The following is a 19,156-nucleotide window of genomic DNA, read 5'->3' on the forward strand; positions in this document are numbered from 1 at the left end:
TGTATGGAACTGAAACGTGGGGGTTAAATAGCTTAGACAAGAAGAGAATAGAAGCTTTCGAAATGTGGTACTACAGAAGAATGCTGAAGATTAGATGGGTTGATCATATAACTAATGAGGAGGTACTAAATAGAATTGGGGAGAAGAGGAGCCTGACTAGAAGAAGGGATCGGTTAGTAGGACATGTTCTGAGACATCGAGGAATCACCAATTTAGTATTGGAGGGTAGCGTGGAGGGGAAAAATCGTAGAAGGAGAACAAGAGTTGAATACACTAAACAATTTCAGAAGGATGTAGGTTGCAGTAGGTACTGGGAGATGAAGATGCTTGCACAGGATAGAGTATCATGGAGAGCTGCATCAAACCAGTCTCAGGACTGAAGACCACAACAACAACAACATCATCCATTTGCAGATACTATTGATCACCGGAGGCGTTTCACCAAAAACGCATCCATGTCACCATGTCATGCAGAGTAACAATGGACGTCGTGAAAGCTTTGTTCACTAAATGCCGACAATGATCTGTTATCTCTAAAGAGGGTCAGTTTATGATCAGGATGGATTACTATCGTGTATGATACATAAGTCACACTTCTCCATGCACACAATGCTGTTATTTCGTTACCAGCCTACTCTTTGTCCTTTTCAGCGGCGTCTCCGCCGGCGACCACATCCGATGGCCAGTGGCACTCACCGGACCACTCGCTCCCTGACGACGACGACGCATTCCCAGCCACCCCCACCACTTCGCCCACGGCGGCGGAGACTCGACGTCGCTTGGAAACCTCCGGGACTCCTTCAGCATACGAACACGTCTTCAACAGTAGCACCTTCCAAGGTGAACAACCGACACCGGAGGACCACACCGGTAGCGACAAGACTCTTCCAGTCATTGACGCTGGCATTATCTACCAGAGTGAATCGTCTGCATCGTCACGAAACCAGCAGATAGATGATCACCCCACACTACATGAGGACGAAGGAGCTGGAGATCCAACGGAAGAAGTGGACGATCCAGAACTGAACGGACCTCGAGTTCTGCCCAGGACTGGCAGTCTTATCCCGACCACCGAAGAGTCCAGCGAGGATGGGGTGGCTTCCTTCGAGATCGGAGGTCCCGATGAGGAAAGAAATATGTCAGAATCCTCCATTCCAGACATTGCACAGAGTACGAAAACAGCAGAGGGTCTTCTGGACGAACAGCAACCTGTGGCTGAAGATAAGGCAACTGATCCATCAGTGTACGAATATAAGTGGGACCCTAGTTACGCGCATGCTGATGGAACCAAAGACCTCGAGGAAAACGTGACAAATTACACCAAGAACACAAACGCCGAAAAAGAGACAGCTGAAGGCGACAAAGTAGAAGACGCTGGGGCACCAGATGCTGAGTACTTTTGGACAGGAGGGGTGACGGATGAGCAAGTGAAAAACGCGACCAGTGATACAAAACAAGTCACCTCGGACAGAGATAGCAACGATACACGAGCAGTGCTTAGCTCCACTACCACTGGCACACAAGCAACTCCCAGTTCTTACTTCCAAAATAGTGAATCCACAGTAGGAGAAGGTGTGCAGAAAACCGAAGAAACGCCGCTACATCGCGGACTCGTGCTGAAAATAGAGAGAAATGACAGTCCCCCTTCTGCAAGTATCCCTATAAATTACAAAGAAGAACCTAGAACGGAATCGCCAATGCAGAGGTTAACAGCGGAACGGATAGCCAACGACAGATTACGAGAGTCACTCATGCGAGGCAGAGAGCCATTTGCCGGCATGAAAGATGAGTTTAAGGACTTCGAACAGGTGCAGACAATACTGAAGGACTCCGACGACGTTCAAGACAGCCCATATTCGAGAAGCAGAATGAAGTACTACGTGGATGACGCACAACATTCTTCGAGAGCGGATATCCCGTGGCGTTCGGGGAATGCAGACAGCATAAACCAACAGTCACAATTCTCGAGAAGAGGAGGAGAACAACGAGAGGAAAACGCAACAGAGTCGAAATTTGTGAAAGACGTCCAGTCTTCACGGCAGGAAACTATAGAGATAATGGAGGATAAAACAGGATCCGACCCATCAGATGAGGAAGAGCTGCCGTCGTCGACGCTTTCCATCACGGAGCAGGAGGCAGGTATTCAGGTGTACATAACCTTCACTCAAGCGTCGGAATCGCCGCGAGCGGAGGGGAACTCACGCTCTTCAAATCCGACAGAGCGTCCGAATCCTACACACGAGACCGGTACAACGAGGAAGGCAGATCTGATGTCAATGACTAACATCCACAAGGGCATCGATGGGGTGGAGAGCTACGTTATACCGTCGCTGGACTTCGAAGAGACGAGTTCCACCGAGCTATCGCACGAATCTGGAGGAGTACCCGACGGTTCCTCAGTGACGTCGGCGCAGATGACCACAGGTGATGGAGGGGCTCAAGTTGTTGGGAGTGAGGGGAGTAAAGGAAACGGGAAAAGCAGGCAGTATGACGCTAGCAATCCCTACCGTCACTGGGACGTGGAAAGCGAGGAGCAGGAGAGAGTGATGAAAACCCAGCGTCGAACTAACAACGGCCGTGAGGGGCCGATGTACAGTGGAATTGAGGACGCTTCCCGTGATGACACTGCTCCAGCTGGTGGAAACAGGACGAATGGTCATAGTAACACTACCAGCCGCTCCTACCTGCTCTTATTGGCGGGGAACTCGACCATCGTAAAGATGCGCCAGAAGGACTTTGCGAAGTACCTGAAGCTGAACTTGGCGGCGAGGCTGTCCCTCGAGTACGACGACGTGAAGGTGAACCGCGTGGTGCTGGCGCCGCCGCGGCTGCTGGTCAACGTGAGCGTCGTGACGCCGCCGGCCGTCACCGCGGCGGAGCGCGTCGTCGCCGCTGACGAGGACGCCGGCATCGACGCCGGGGGCGGCTATTACGGTGGCGCCGTCCCCGCCGCAGCAGCGGCAGAGGTGAACGTCGTCGAGGAGGAGGCGCCGCTCCACAAGCTGGCGCGCGCCAACGCCACCCTGCTCGAGCTGTCTGGCGAGGAGTACCACATCGTGCGGCTGCTACCACTGCACTCGCGCCGCCTGCCACCGCCTCCGGAGTTCAACGACAGCCTGATGGAGGTGGAGGGCGGCGGCGGCGGCGGCGGCGGCGGCGGCGGGGCCGGCACGGCAGTCGGCGCGGACACGGAGTACCGCGAGGAGCAGCCGGATGTGGGCGCGCCCAGCAGCAGCCGGCAGGAGCAGCCGGAGCGGCAGGTGCTGTACCGGCACGATGACATCGAGCTCATCATCTACACGGCGGTGGGCAGCGCGTGCGCAGTCGCCATCGTGGCCACGGCCTTCATCACCGTGTCGCGCTACCTGCGTGTCACCGCCTTCCAGTGGCCCTGGCGTTCGCCCAAGACCTTCTCGAAGGCGCCGTGGATTCTGCCCAACCACCACCACCCGCACCACAGCTCCGGAAGGCACTCGCCGCCGCACTACCGCATGGACGAGGAGGGTCTGCACCCAACGGTAAGCTCGTGAGACCTTCTCCCCGTGTCTAAAGTGCTGTTTATGTATTTCTTTCTCACTTGAATTTTTCCTTCAAACTTATCCACACGGAAAATGGCACTGTTATTTGGGTATCCCGTGAAGTCGTGGAAAGGGTTTTCTTCTCTCTCTTCCTACATTTTGTATGACACTTCTGCCTTAAGTGTAGCTGTTCACTGTAGGTGCCTGTACTGTACTTTCTTCTGTGTATTATCATTCAACCCCTTCTCTTTGTGTAGTGTAACGACGTAAGTTTTGTATAAATTATTTTCTTTTGACATATGACCATGTGCAGACTTCGTCACCTACGTCAGTTACAAAACACTTAAAAATTATTTACAATCTTTTTAAAGTTGTCTTTGAATGGTTCGTGAACGAAACTTTAATTAAAACATCTTCATTTGAGTCGTATGCGCGGAATTACGTCACTCAGTCCAATTGGTTTGCGCAAACTTTTTTCAATTTAGATGTCGTTTGTTTCTTCTCAGAAATCATATTAATGCAAGTTATCTGCTTTAATAAATATTAAAACCACCTTGGATAAAGTTTTAAGACTCAAACTCGCGATGAACGTTGTCAAAAATTAATAATCTTGTCAAATAAATCAGTAATACTTCTTCTTTAATATAATTCTTCATAAATAAATTCTCGGAACACGTATTTAAACTTCTGTAGTATACACTAGTTTATTATCTTCATATATACTACATATAGACGTGAACATGAGCCTTGACAAGATAGGACTGAACATTTTCAACATGATTAAACTTTCTATGACGTCATTGTTGTAGAAACATTACAAATTCTTATTTTTTTCAGGTTTTAGAAGCACGACGCAACAACTCGGTTTCAGGATCTTTTGTTGCTCTTTGCCTGTCGACCCTCGACGTATAGTGGGCAGCAATTTTCTCTCTGGTCCCGGCATTGAAGATGCTGACTCCGTTCGTTGCGCCGCCCTCTCCTTACATGAAACATAAAAATAAATACAAAACTTTACATAATTCAAAACATTACAAATATTAAAAATACATAAACAAAACACTAAATTAAACTTATATTCACCTGCAAACTGGGCTGACACTGGTGGATGGGTAACGCTTGAATTTCGGATCCCACTACACTTGTCAGTGTTTCCCATACCTTCCCTTATTCTCCAGTTTTGCTTATTTATCAGTCCACCAAAATTTTCAGCATCCTTCTGAGGCACCACATCTCAAACTCTTCGGTATGTTCTGCAAGTCTACGTACACAGTGGTAAGGAAAGGTGGACTACAGTGTGGTGCGGCAAATGTCTTCATATGCAAGCTGTACAGGAGCAGAAATGATTAGCGAGCAACACAGCAAACAGAAGATTTACTTAATTCGCATTTCTGCAAGCGTATGAAGTCTCAGTACAATTAATGCATCATGGAACAGAGTCCAGCTCTCAGTGTCAACAAGGATGAGGCTCTCTGAACACACAAGCGATGGTGTTGGAGCCTTAAGTAGGAGGTGTCCTCGTAGCGTCACATAGCCAATAGTCAAAGAGGCCACCCACGCCTCCGTTTGTCCTATATTGCAGCGACAGAGGCCGCTCGTAGCCCAGAGCTCAGTAAGCGTGCACCGTTAGGTCCTCCAGATCCCACAGAACTGCTGTCTTCCTCTGACGGACACTTGCAATTCCGTTGCCAGCTGTACGACGACCGTGGGGTGACATCGACACGTGATACCACACAATTCTCTTTTTACCCAGTTTTCTACCAGTACATGATTAACTACCAAACAACACTCGGCTCAAAACGTACATGCTCAGAAATTTCTCACTCAAATTAAGACTGATGTTGAGTAATGATACTTCTGGTCCGTAACGCCCCCCTCACCTGTGCTAGTCTGCTCTTTGTCTCCCGCTTCCTTCGTCCACACGTGTTAAGCCCATTTTACACGATCGACGTCTATGTCTCAATTGATTACTCGAGGCAGGTGCGTCTACTGCGACGACAGTGGCGCTTTATCCCTGTACTAAGCCTCGTTTTCTTTCTATATTGTGAATACGTGTTCTGCCTTCAGTGTACCTGTTCACTGTGGTTGACTCTAATGGACCTCTTTTGTGTGCTATCATTCCATCCATTCATGGATAGGCCGTAGAGGTGCTGTGGAGTATCCACCACGTTCCACAGACCTAACTCCTCTGGACTTTTACCTGTGGGAAACACTAAAGGACGTCTTTCATCGACAAAAGCCACGCACATTGGATACGCGTCGAGAATCCATAGTACATTCATGTGCAAATATCCAATTGAACACGTTGCAGTCAGTAGTTCGTGCTGCAGTTCGGCGGCATCGTTTGTGTGTGGATGTTAATGACAACCATTTCGATCACCTACAGTGATATATTTAAGTTGGACTTTAAGCTACACTTTCACCCAAAATGAGACAACCCCGTCAATTAGTTTGCAAGTTATAGAGTTTTAGACAGTGAATACATCTTTTTGGACTCTGTATATTACCTGCCTCTCCCTACAGCTTATCCCTATTTTTCTCAGAATTTCGAACATCTTGCACCATTTTCCATTGTCGAATGCTTTCTCGATAAATCTTATGAACGTCTCTTGATTTTTCTTTAATTTTGCTTCCATTATCAAGAGCAATGTCAGAATTGCCTGTCGGATAACTTTACCTTTTCTAAAGCCAAACTGATCGTTATTTAGCACATCCTCAATTTTATTTACCATTCCCCTGTATATTATCCTAGTTAGCAACTTGCATGCATGAGCTGTTAAACTGATTGTGTGATAATTCTCGCACTTGTCTGCATTTGCAGTCTTCAGAATTGTGTGGATTATATTTTCCCAAAAGCCAGACACACACATTCTACACACCTACGTGAAGAGCCGTTTTGTTGCCAATTCCCAAAATTATTTTAGAAATTCTTGTGATATGCTATCTACCTCTTTTGCCTTATTTGATATTAAGTCCTCCATATCTATCTTAAATTCTGATTCTAGTGCTGGATTCCCTATCTCTTCTAAATAGACTATCATCTCTTCTTCTATCAAAGAGGCCCTCAGTGTACTCTTTCCAACTATCCGCCCTCTCCTCTGCATTTAACATTAACAAACTTTTTTAATTTCACCGAAGGATGTTTTAACTTTCCTACATGCTGAATCAGCCCTTCCAACAACCATTTTTTTTTATTTCTTCACATTTTTCAGGAAGCCATTTCGTCTTAGCTTCCCTGCTCTTTCTCTCGTAATTTCTCTACCTCTTCATCTTCTGTTTGCTAATGAGGGCTCAATGCAGACATTGTCATGACACTTTTCAGTTACGTCTTCTGCATCCTCATGCCGTTGATCATTCCTGGTTCTTACCCATTTTAGGGTCATTTCCCAAGCCAAGGTCAAGAGAGTGCCCTTAACTTCTTTCTGCTCCGACACCCACTTTAACAAGAGAATACTTCTTATGCCCGAAGTATTTGGACATCATTACTTATTATTTTTATTTAAAAATTAAGCAGAAGTTTTATTAGTGTCCCGTTTTGATACTTGTACAATTGTACATGTTTTTTCCGGTGGCTCATTTATAATTTTCTCTGAATTTCCAAAAATTTTCATTACGTCTCAGTTTTCGAGCTGTTCCGGAAGCCGACAAGACCTACGTATGTGTATTACTTAACCTTGGCTTGCTTTTATTATAATCGCAATCTCAGAACTGCCTCTTGTGCCCCGATTGTCATGTAACAGATCCCCAGTTTTCTTTTCTATTCTTCTAAATATTTCTCTAGTCAGAAACTATTGTGGTATCATCTTCTTACTGGTTTCATGCGACCGCCTCGAATTCCTCTCCTGTGCAAGCCTTCTCATCTCAGAGGTCAGAATTACTTTCTGTATGTATTCATTCCAATCTATGTTTTTCTCTAAAGCTTTTATCTTCCACATCTCACTCTAGTGACTGCAATTTATTCCCTGTTATGTTAACAGATGTCCTATTGTCTTGTCCCTTCTTCTTCTCAGTCACCGAGCGAGGTGGCGCAGTGGTTAGACACTGGACTCGCATTCGGGAGGACGACGGTTCAATCCCGCGTCCGGCCATCCTGATTTAGGTTTTCCGTGATTTCCCTAAATCGCTCCAGGCAAATGCCGGGATGGTTCCTTTCCAAGGGCACGGCCGCCTTTCTTCCCTAGTCCGATGAGACCGATGACCTCGCTGTCTGGTCTTCCCCAAAACAACGCAACCCACTTCTCAGTCTTTTCCATGTCTACTTTTCCCCTACGATTCTGCGGAGAACCTCGCTTCGTTACCTTATTAGTCCACCCAACTTTCAGCATTCGTTTTTAGCAACACATCTCATGTTTATTCGATTATTTGTTGTTCCAGTTTTCCCACAGTCCATGTGTCACTATCATACAACGCTGTGCTCCAAACTTACATTCTCAGAAATTTCTTCTTCAAATTACAGCCTATATTTGATGCTGATTGACCTCTCTTAGCCAGAAATGCCCTTTTGCCACTGCTAATCTGCTTTTTACGTCCTCCTTGTCCAGCCCATCGTGGATTATTTTACTTTCAAGGCAGCATAGTTCTTTAACTTCGTCTAGTTAGTGATCCCCAATCCTGATGTTAAGCTTACCGCTGTTCTCATTTATGCTGCCTCTCCAACTTTCGTTTTTTTCGATTTACTCTCACACGATTTTCCGTACTCATTAGAATGTTATTTCCATTCAACATATCCTGTTTCTTCACTTTCACTGAGAATAACCATGCCATCAGTGAATCTTATCACTGAGTCTATTCATCTTAAATCCTAATCCCACTCTTATATCTGTCATTTCTTCTTCTAAATATAGACTGAACAGTAAGATAGAAAGACTATACCCCTGTCTTAAATCGTTTTTAATACGAGACCTTCCTTCGTGGTCTTCCAGTATTATTGTTGCCTCGTGGTTCTTGTACATATTCTACATTATCCACCTTTTCCTACATATTTTTCTCAGAATTTCGATCATCTTGCATCATTTGACGTTTTCGAAAGCTTTTTCTTTTTCCAGGTCAACAAATCCTACGAAGTGTTGGATTTTTCATCACTCTCGTTTCCATTATCTACTGCGACGTCAAAATTTCCTCTCTGGTGCCTGTAACTTTTCGAAAGTAAAACTGATCGTCATCTAGTACAGCCGATATTTTCTTACCATTCTTTTGTATATTATTCTTGTCAGCAACTTGGATAGATAAGATGTTAAGCTGACTGTACGATAATTCTCGGACTTGTCCACTCGTGCAATCTTTGGAACTGTGTGGATGATATTTTTCCGAAAGTCAGACCGCATGTCGCTAAGTTTCGTACGTCCTACACACCAACGCAATTAGTCATTTTGTAGCCTCTCCTATTCTTTTGAAGTTTCTCAGTTTACTGTACTGTTCAGGTGTTTTTCATCCCAATACCTGTAAGTTTCACATTGCTGATTATGTCCTTTCTAAAACTATTTTCTCTTTTTTCATGCTGACAGCAGCTTTCTTTTAACACTAACGTCTGTTGCTTGGCCTCTACCCGTAGACTGATTTAGTCTACGGGTAAGAGCAAGGCACGTGTGGTGGATCTTGACAGAATTTGAGTCAGCATTATGCCGAGAACAATTCAACGATTTTTTCTTATCTTGTTTAGTGTTGTTGGAAATGACTAATACGTCTAAACCATTTTACCCGCTGAAATACACAGATATGACGTTTGTTTAACTTTAAAAAACCTCAGTCCTAATATTTTGTCTTCGGCATGCTTTGGACAAGGCCTTTGGGATCCAGTAGATTTATTTCTATGAAGATTTAAGACAGACTAGTCACATGACGAGAGCGCTACCCGTAGACCAACTGACGTCCCTAATTTTCTGTTAGAGTTGGCGCCCTTAACCGGTACACAGCAGGTTTAACACTCCATGATCAAGTATATTACGTCAAATGAAGAGGGTTTAAAGTGATAAACTTTTCTTGGCAATAATAAAATTCCATAAAAAGTGACTGATTGATGTGTTTTTTCAAGTAATAACTAACGAACTCGCTGCTGAGGAAATCCTCTTTGCATACAACCACAGTTTAAATTAGTTTGCTGTCTAATGAAACAACATTTTTAAGGCTAAATCATTCTGTTGTACCAAATTTGGATAAAATATACACCCCAGACCCCTTTTCAGCTGTAGTGAGTCCTCTCTCAGGGTCTACAGATTACGACTACTGTAATCCACAAGCATGAGTAAAATTCTTAATATATCGATGGACATGATATCGATATATGTAAAAGTAAATATTATTGTTGGGATAAATATCAATATTTATGTCCAACATTAAGTGAGAGAAGTCTCGAGAGAGAAAGACTTCTCATACATATTCTGCCCATGAAATATTGAACGTACCATAAACATTAAGACAACAAGAGTCCATTTTTCATTAATTACCAATGCCGTAATGTGTGTAATTTTTGTGCTAAGTCTACATTACTTTTACAGTGCGACTATCTTTTCTTGATCCGGACAGTTAGCCGGGGTAAGGAGAGCGCACGATCAGTCTCATAACTGGAAGCAGGGAGTGATAATTTCTATCATTCTCATACAGTGCTGTCACCAAACGTGCTAGTTTTGCACCTAGTACAATGCCATAAATGACACGCGGAAGTTACAAACTTTTATGAATATGCAATACAGTACATTCATGTTCAGATCTAGTACTCATGTGTGGTACTAAATATGAAATTAAATTAAGCACATTGTAAGACATTTATTATTAGATTGCAAAGGCTGGTAGTAGCTAAATGGGTAAGAAGTCTACCGATGAGAGCTGTAGTGCCTATGATCATATAAATATCTCTTTCGATAATAAGTATGTAGTATCGATTACTCGATATATGGGTTTTATAAATATCAGGGACAGAAATAGATGTTAATATGAAGGAATGTCAATACTTTCATGTATCGATACTTTTTGCACATCGAAAGTGAAATACACAGAGGCGACAAAAGTCATTGCGTACCTCCTAATATTGTGCCTGACCTCCTTTTATACGATGTGGTGCAAACCTCGATGTGGCATGGACTCAACAAGATTTTGGAAGTCCCGTACAGAAAAAGAGCCATGATGCCTCTATAGCCGAACATAATTGCGATGATGTTGCCTGGTGAGGATTTTAAGCACAAAATGATCTCTCGATTATGTCCCATAAATGTTTGGTGCGATTTAGAAGTGCCAGATCCTTCGCTCGAAGTGTCCAGCACGCTCTTCAAACCAATCGAGAACAATTGTGGCCCGGTGACATCTCGCGTTGTCATCCATGAGAATAGAATAGAAAGTCCATTAATGGTTAAAAATCGTCTCCAAGTACCCGAACGTAACCATTTCCAATGATCGTTCCAGCTGGACCAGAGGACGAGGTCCATTCACGTAAACACACCCCACACCATTATGGAGTCACTGCCAGCTTGCACAGTGCCTTGTTACCAAGCTGGGTCCATGGCTTTGTGGGGGTCTGCAGTACACTCAAACCCTACCATCAGCTGTTCCCAACTGAATTTGGGACTCATCTGACCAGGCGACTGATTTTCAGTCATCTAGGGTCCAACTGATATGGTCACGAGGCCAGGAGGGGCACTGCAGGTTATATCATGCTGTTAGAAAACGGCACTCGCATCTATCGTGTGCTGCTGTAGCCCATTAACGCCAAATTTCACCATATTATCTTAACGGATATGTTCGTCCTACGTCCCAGATTGATTTCTACGGTTATTTCACTCAGTGTTGCTTATGTGTTAGAACGGGCAACTTTACACACGTCACTACCCTCGGTCTTCAAGTGAAGATGGTGTCCGTTATGAGAGTTAATGCCAGAAATTTGGTATTGTCGGCACATTCTTGACACTGTGGATCTCTGATTATTGAATTGCCCTAACGATTTGCGAACGGCAAGTCCCGAGCATCTAGCTCGAACTACCATTCCGCGTTCAAAGTCTGTTGATTTCTGTTGTGCGGCCATCATCATGTCGGACACTTTTCCACAATAATCACCTGAGTACAACTGATAGCTCTGACAAGGCACTGCCCTTTTATGCCTTGCGTGCGCGACACTAATGCCATCTGTATATGTGTATATCAACCCATGACTTTTGTCACCTCAGTGCAAAGTAGTACAGCTACTTCAACAACCGCCGATAGTTAGATAGATAAACACCCGGTCATTTTCAAGGCTCAAATGAAACAAGAGATCTCTGTGCTTTGCCCCGGTGGGCGGTGCTATGCCAAGTAGTAACCAAAGGACGGGTATGTAGAATGACAGCAAATACTGGGGAAATTTGACGCCACTAAACAACCAGAGCTGACCAATGTCAGACGTTTTCAGTTGTGAAATATTATTTAATAAATAGAGCCGTAAGTTTTCACTCAAATTCTGCTTGAAATTCTGATCTCTCCTTGGTCAGACAACAGAGTGACAGCGTTTGCCATGTACAGTATATTAGTTAATAACTAAAATCATCACAGAGAAATCAGAGTGCAATTTCAGGTTGCGCGTCTAATGGCTTCCAGGGGCAACAAAAAATAGATTTTCAGTATTTCGTGTAGTTACTGAATGAATATAAAAATTTAAAAAGCTGTTATAATCTGTTCATTAAGATGTAAAAGTTCATCACAATAAATCAGGTATTAAAGTGAGACGCTATGTATATATCTCAAGGCAGTGTAACTCGTGGCACACAAATTACCCAGAGTATGTTCATACAATTTTTGAGAAAGAAAGCGCTGAACGAATCGTAGCAAACTTTACACACAATTTCATTCCAACTAGTTTAGAAGCTTTTTCTCACTGACACACTCCTCAAAATACTAAACGGGAAAAAGTAATCTCTTACCACATTTCCACTGTTCATTCAGTACAACTTGAGGATCAGATATAAAGTTTTAATTTACTTCTTTATTATTAACTCTTATTTACTATTAACTCAATTTGGCTTCAGGATCCACATGTATTTACATTTTTACCTGCAAAATATCATCATTGTTACACGATGCTGTCACAAACGATGCATAAAACCTAGATAAGGAGTAATTATTTAATTACGTAAGAGGGGTTACGATTTTTTGGTTTATGAGTTTCGCTTTTGACCTTTTTATTAGACTGCGAGTTAATTATCCGAAAGTTATAAAACCAGCACAATTAGGGTTTTGCATCTTCAACCATAAAAGGTTGCTCAGTGACAAATGTTTAACACATTAACTCACCCATAAATGGTCAGACGTTTGAAGATATTTCATACAATTTTATACACTGAAGTTCGATTTTTTGACGACTGGGGCTAGAGGAAGGGGGGGGGGGGGGTGCGAGGGAATTATTCGCGTTATATGAAGCCTGCAAGCAATGGTACCGTATTTCAATGCAGCAAAAGCATGGGGAATCATAATTTTGAACATAGCTGCGCTTCTGCAACTGTGCATGCAAGAGCTTCAATAGAATGAAAATAACAGCCAGTCAGTTGCAAAATACAGGTTTATTAGACCTACACCATAGTTTCGATAGTTTTAAGACATAGCTCTACAGCAGAGAACTAATACTTTTGTATCACATCTTTTAAATGGTGATTAAGGGATGACGCACACAAATACCAGACAGAATCAACGACTCTCTCATCGTATATAGATAACATGTATTTATGTGCACAATATTTTCTGAGGAAGACAGTTTTAAACAGTCGAAACCATGGTCAAGGTTTAATAAATCTGTATTTTGCAACTGTCCGGCTGCCATTTCCAATGGATTAAGGAAATATATGTCTTTAGTCCTCCATGAAACACTGACAAGTGATCACAGTCGTATAAAAAAGTTTAAAACATTAGAGACTTTTCTGGAGAATATCAGCAAAAATCTCAAGCAATTATCACTTACGGAAACAGAAGTGGTAAAGACAATGGACGTGAAAGAGTGGATATGTGCTTTCATGAATTAAAGAAAATTATCGGGATACAGTCATGTAAGAAGAACAGTGGAAACAAGAATACGGAAACTGACATTACTGTGGCATGTTGAGGGAAGAAGAAGAAGAAGAAGAAGACCGGTGACTTCCTGGCTCCAAGACGTAAACATCACGAAGAGAAGATTTGGCGCTGAAGAGAATACAAACGTTGGAAGCACCTGAAACATATTTTGAAAAGCACTTGTGTAACACTCGTAACACGCAACTCGTAAGGTCCAGGTGTATTATTATGTTGAACAGGGACCTCTAGACTAAGTAAAGTCTCAATTTCTAAACAAATATGTTATTTGACGCAGGAAATAGCACCTAAAATTTGAAGGAAAATAGGAAAAAACGCAAAGAATACGTAGACAGTACGGATGAAGAAAAAATCGCGGCAAAGGCTCTCAATTACAACTGCACTGGAAAAAATAATGTAGGAAGACCAAGCATGAGATGGAAGACTGTAACAGGAAAGTTACCACATACACGAAGCGAGGAAGAAAAAGAATAAGTGTTTGCGGTTATTACCATCGCACTGTGGAGTTATAGGGAATTCATAAGTTGTTATTTAATTAACGTCTAGGTTTCTGTATCTTTGGTTGTGTAATGGAACTTGCTATTTACTGTGCGTGTTGTGTTTGTGCATACGGTTCTTTTGGTTCCTGGTTGGCGTGGCCCAGTATGCCAGGGGGCTACGTTAACACGCAAAGCAATCTTTATTTCCATTTGTGCCTTGAAAATAACGGCGTGTTCACTAGCCGAAATATCCGGCTACGTTCCCGTAAGCTATTTGAACAGTTAGAGTTTATGTACTGACTCTTTAAATGTTCTAAACTAATTGATGTTTTAGAAAAAATTTCAGTCGTCAGTTGCTAATATATTGTTATTTCCGCTGAATAGTAACAGTTATGAATAAAATAATAACTAGCCACTATTATTTTTAATCTTTATGCACTTCAGACGTGATAAACTAATTAGTATTATATTTACTGTTTATGCTCTTTATTTATATACTTTTTATCTTTTTATTGACTGGTTAGAATAACCTAAGCACTTCAATTCATCTTCTTGCTCTATTTTATGCTGTTTCTCCGGTACTCCTTCATCTTCCTCACTTGTCTTTGCCTTTCTTCTGCGCATGTTATTCCAAATAAATTATTTTTCCTGCCTTGAAAGCGTTCTACATTTAGTACTTTGTTCTTAAAAAGGTTTCTCCTCGTTATTTATTTTTCTTTGATATTGTTTGCGTCTAGATACTTTCTTTCTTACGTAATGAATGCTGTTGAGGATTTATTTTCCCAAAAATAAAAGAACACTTGTTTCGTTAGCCTACTCTCATTCTTGTGTTAGAGGTCCCCAAAGACAATTAATCTTCACTTTGCCATTACTTCTCTATGTTTCCATAGATTTCTTCGTTACTTCTTATTTTCCATTTATCTATAGCTTTTAATGCGTCTATTATTTTTTCTAATTCATCCTTGGAGTACTTCTGTTGTGTGCAGCATACAAACTATCGTCAAGCATTCACATGCGTGTAACCATTCCTTTACTATAACTGCAGTATAATGCTTTAGTTTTGCTTTTCCAGATATGCATTGCTTGTTGTTACAACTTTTTGTCAATCCATATGCTTTTTCCATTGCAGTAATTCTCAGAACTGTGAAATTTGTTCTAATCTATTCTTCTGTATAGTTTCTCCAACGTATTTAAATTTATTAACTCGCTCCGTTTTATACATTTATATTTCTGTGTATTTTGGTGCATTTTTATATTTATAATGACTTTTTTTCAGAAGAAATTTCGAGACCAGTTTTAATAGATACTTTTTCCAAAACATATGTTGCAGTAGATGCTTCTGCCATGTTTTCCGGAAGCTTACCGCCAAGTTGTCAACAGAGTTTACCTATTGTTTCCCTGTCTACTGAATTAAATGCTTACTTGAATTTAATGATATACTATTAATAGTTTAATGGTTAACATTCTGTGGGGAGTTATTGATTTTAAAGCAATGAACACATGGTGTGTCGAGGACGATCACTCCGTTTTTAAAATAATTGAAACGCCACGATTGCTTCAATCGTTTATTAGATGACCGGTTTCAGCACTCTGAAGGTGCCACCATCAGACCTCTGAAGGTGTAACATAACAGGTTTGAGGAAGGGCTTACATAAGTTAACTATATACATTACCATTGTTACATAACCACATACCTGAAACATGGATTAACGTTTATAAAACCAAATGGACGTCATGGTATATGAGGCACATCAGCTGATAAAATCACTGTCACAAGCAATAAAAATATTAAAAAACTGCTCTCATGGTCGTCCTTTCCATAAAATATAAAACTGAAGTCACCACATAAAACTACCACTGCTCGCCTAACACAGGTTGGCAACATCACTGCCTTATTCCGCGCAGGCTTACCTGCTGTGATTCCAACGGTTCACAACCGGCCACCAGATAGCGTTGTCCAAGCAGCGCATACACAGTCCCACGGTATAACCACTCATTACTACTGAAACACAACTTTACTATAACTGCTTGTCACATACCCATGCAAACCCCACATTTGCGCATACATTGTTCGTTTTATAAATGTTAATCCACGTTTCAGGTAAATGGATCTGTAATGTATATAGTTAACTCACGTACGTCGCCCCTCAAATCTGTTGTGTTATACCTTCATAGATTTGATGATGGCACCTTCAGAGAGCTGAAACCTGTCATCTAATAAACGATTGCAGCCATCGTGACTTTTCAGTTATTTTATTGATTTTAAGTTAAAAATCTGTTCTGTTCAGAAATACATCCTTTTATTCTACCTTTTACACTCCTGGAAATTGAAATAAGAACACCGTGAATTCATTGACGCAGGAAAGGGAAACTTTATTGACACATTCCTGGGGTCAGATACATCACATGATCACACTGACAGAACCACAGGCACATAGACACAGGCAACAGAGCATGCACAATTCGGCACTAGTACAGTGTATATCCACCTTTCGCAGCAATGCAGGCTGCTATTCTCCAATGGAGACGATCGTAGAGATGCTGGATGTAGTCCTGTGGAACGGCTTGCCGTGCCATTTCCACCTGGCGCCTCAGTTGGACCAGCGTTCGTGCTGGATGTGCAGACCGCGTGAGACGACCCTTCATCCAGTCGCAAACATGCTCAATGGGGGACAGATCCGGAGATCTTGCTGGCCAGGGTAGTTGACTTACACATTCTAGAGCACGTTGGGTGGCACGGGATACATGCGGACGTGCATTGTCCTGTTGGAACAGCAAGATCCCTTGCCGGTCTGGGAATGATAGAACGATGGGTTCGATGACGGTTTGGATGTACAGTGCACTATTCAGTGTCCCCTCGACGATCACCAGACGTGTACGGCCAGTGTAGGAGATCGCTCCCCACACCATGATGCCGGGTGTTGGCCCTGTGTGCCTCGGTCGTATGCAGTCCTGATTGTGGCGCTCACCTGCACGGCGCAAAACACGCATACGACCATCATTGGCACCAAGGCAGAAGCGACTCTCATCGCTAAAGACGACACGTCTCCATTCGTCCCTCCATTCACGCCTGTCGCGACACCACTGGAGGCGGGCTGCACGATGTTGGGGCGTGAGCGGAAGACGGCCTAACGGTGTGCGGGACCGTAGCCCAGCTTCATGGAGACGGTTGCGAATGGTCCTCGCCGATACCCCAGGAGCAACAGTGTCCCTAATTTGCTGGGAAGTGGCGGTGCGGTCCCCTATAGCTCTGCGTAGGATCCTACGGTCTTGGCGTGCATCCGTGCGTCGCTGCGGTCCGGTCCCAGGTCGACGGGCACGTGCACCTTCCGCCGACCACTGGCGACAACATCGATGTACTGTGGAGACCTCACACCCCACGTGTTGAGCAATTCGGCGGTACGTCCACCCGGTCTCCCGCATGCCCACTATACGCCCTTGCTCAAAGTCCGTCAACTGCACATACGGTTCACGTCCACGCTGTCGCGGCATGCTACCAGTATTAAAGACTGCGATGGAGCTCCGTATGCCACGGCAAACTGGCTGACACTGACAGCGGCGGTGCACAAATGCTGCGCAGCTAGCGCCATTCGACGGCCAACACCGCGGTTCCTGGTGTGTCCGCTGTGCCGTGCGTGTGATCATTGCTTGTACAGCCCTCTCGTAGTGTCCGGAGCAAATATGGTGGGTCTGACACACCGGTGTCAATGTGTTCTTTTTTCCATTTCCAGGAGTGTATTATTATTATTATTATTGCCTTCTCGGATGGGAGAACTAAGCATCACGTGACCAATAGGTTTTTTTCTACTTGTTTTCTGATCACTTCAGACCAGATTTTTTCAGTCTTGTATCTTTTTCGCTAAGCACTGTTCCTGAGTTGTTTCTTCTCCTTTTGTAATACTTTTTATCCTAAATCATTTATTATCTCATGGATCCAATTTGTCGTTGACTTCTTATACCACAAATGTTGGTTAATTTATTTTATTGCATTCGATATAAATGTTCAGAAAGTTCTACTCTTGTTTCTCTCATTGTGTCTGATAAGTCTTTTACGTTTCGATAATACACCATTATGGCGTAATTTACAACCTTCCTTAGTTTTTCCTAGTAATTCGCCTTTCTCGTATTTCTAATTTACCTATATTGTTATTACTTTTACACTACTGGCCAGTAAAATTGCTACACCAAGAACAAATGCAGATGATAGACAGGTATTCATTGGACAAATATTTTATACTAGAACTGACATGAGATTACATTTTCACGCAAATTGGATCCATAGAACCTGAGAAATCAGTACCCAACCACCACTGGCCGCAATAACAGCCTTGATACGCCTGGGCATAGAGTCAAACAGAGCTTGGATGGCGTGTACAGCTACAACTGCCCATGCACCTTCAACACGATAGCACAGTTCAAGAGTAGTGACTGGCGCATTGTGACAAGCTAATTGCTCGGTCACCATTGACCAGACGTATTCAGTTGGTGAGAGATCTGGAGAATGTGTTGGCCAGGGCAGCAGTCGAACATATTCTGTATCCAGGAAGTCCCGTACAGGACCTGCAACACGCGGTCGTGCATTATCCAGGTGAAATGTAGGTTTTCACAGGGACCGAATGAAGGGTAGAGCCACGGGTGGTAACACATCTGAAATGTTACGTGCACTGTTCAAAGTGTCGTCAATGCGAACAAGAGGTGACCGAGTAACGAATGTCACCCCATACCTTCACGCCGGGTGATACACCAGTATGGCGCTGACGAATAGAAGCTTCCAATGTGCGTTCGCCGCGATGTCGCCAAACACGGATGCAACCATCATGATGCTGTAAACAGAAGCTGGGTTTATCCGAAAAAATGACGTTTTGCCATTCGTGCACCCAGGTTCGTAGTTGAGTACACCATCGCAGGCGCTCCTGTCTGTGATGCAGCGTCAAGGGTAGCTTCAGCCATGGTGTCCGAGCTGATAGTCCCTGCTGCTGCAAACGTCGTCGAACTGTACGTGCAGATGGTTGTTGCCTTGCAAACGTCCCCATCTGTTGACTCAGGGTCGAGACGTGGCTACACGACCCGTTACACCCATGCGGATAAGATGGCTGTCATCTCGACTGCTAGTGATACGACGCATTTGGGATCCAGCACGGC

At 43.4% G+C, this 19,156-nt stretch overlaps 1 protein-coding gene across 2 annotated transcripts in view; it reads left to right on the forward strand.

Moving 5' to 3' along the window:
• The window catches only part of LOC126278174 (uncharacterized), a 725,569-nt gene that overhangs the window by 698,180 nt on the left and 8,233 nt on the right, over positions 1–19,156 (forward strand). For both annotated transcript variants that reach the window (XM_049978070.1, XM_049978071.1), the window contains one exon: positions 652–3,518. In XM_049978070.1, the coding sequence (XP_049834027.1) occupies positions 652–3,518 (2,867 nt within the window). The remainder of the gene's footprint in view (positions 1–651; positions 3,519–19,156) is intronic.

The sequence above is a fragment of the Schistocerca gregaria genome, chromosome 6 (assembly GCF_023897955.1).
Source record: "Schistocerca gregaria isolate iqSchGreg1 chromosome 6, iqSchGreg1.2, whole genome shotgun sequence".
NCBI classification, from domain to species: Eukaryota; Metazoa; Arthropoda; class Insecta; order Orthoptera; family Acrididae; genus Schistocerca; species Schistocerca gregaria.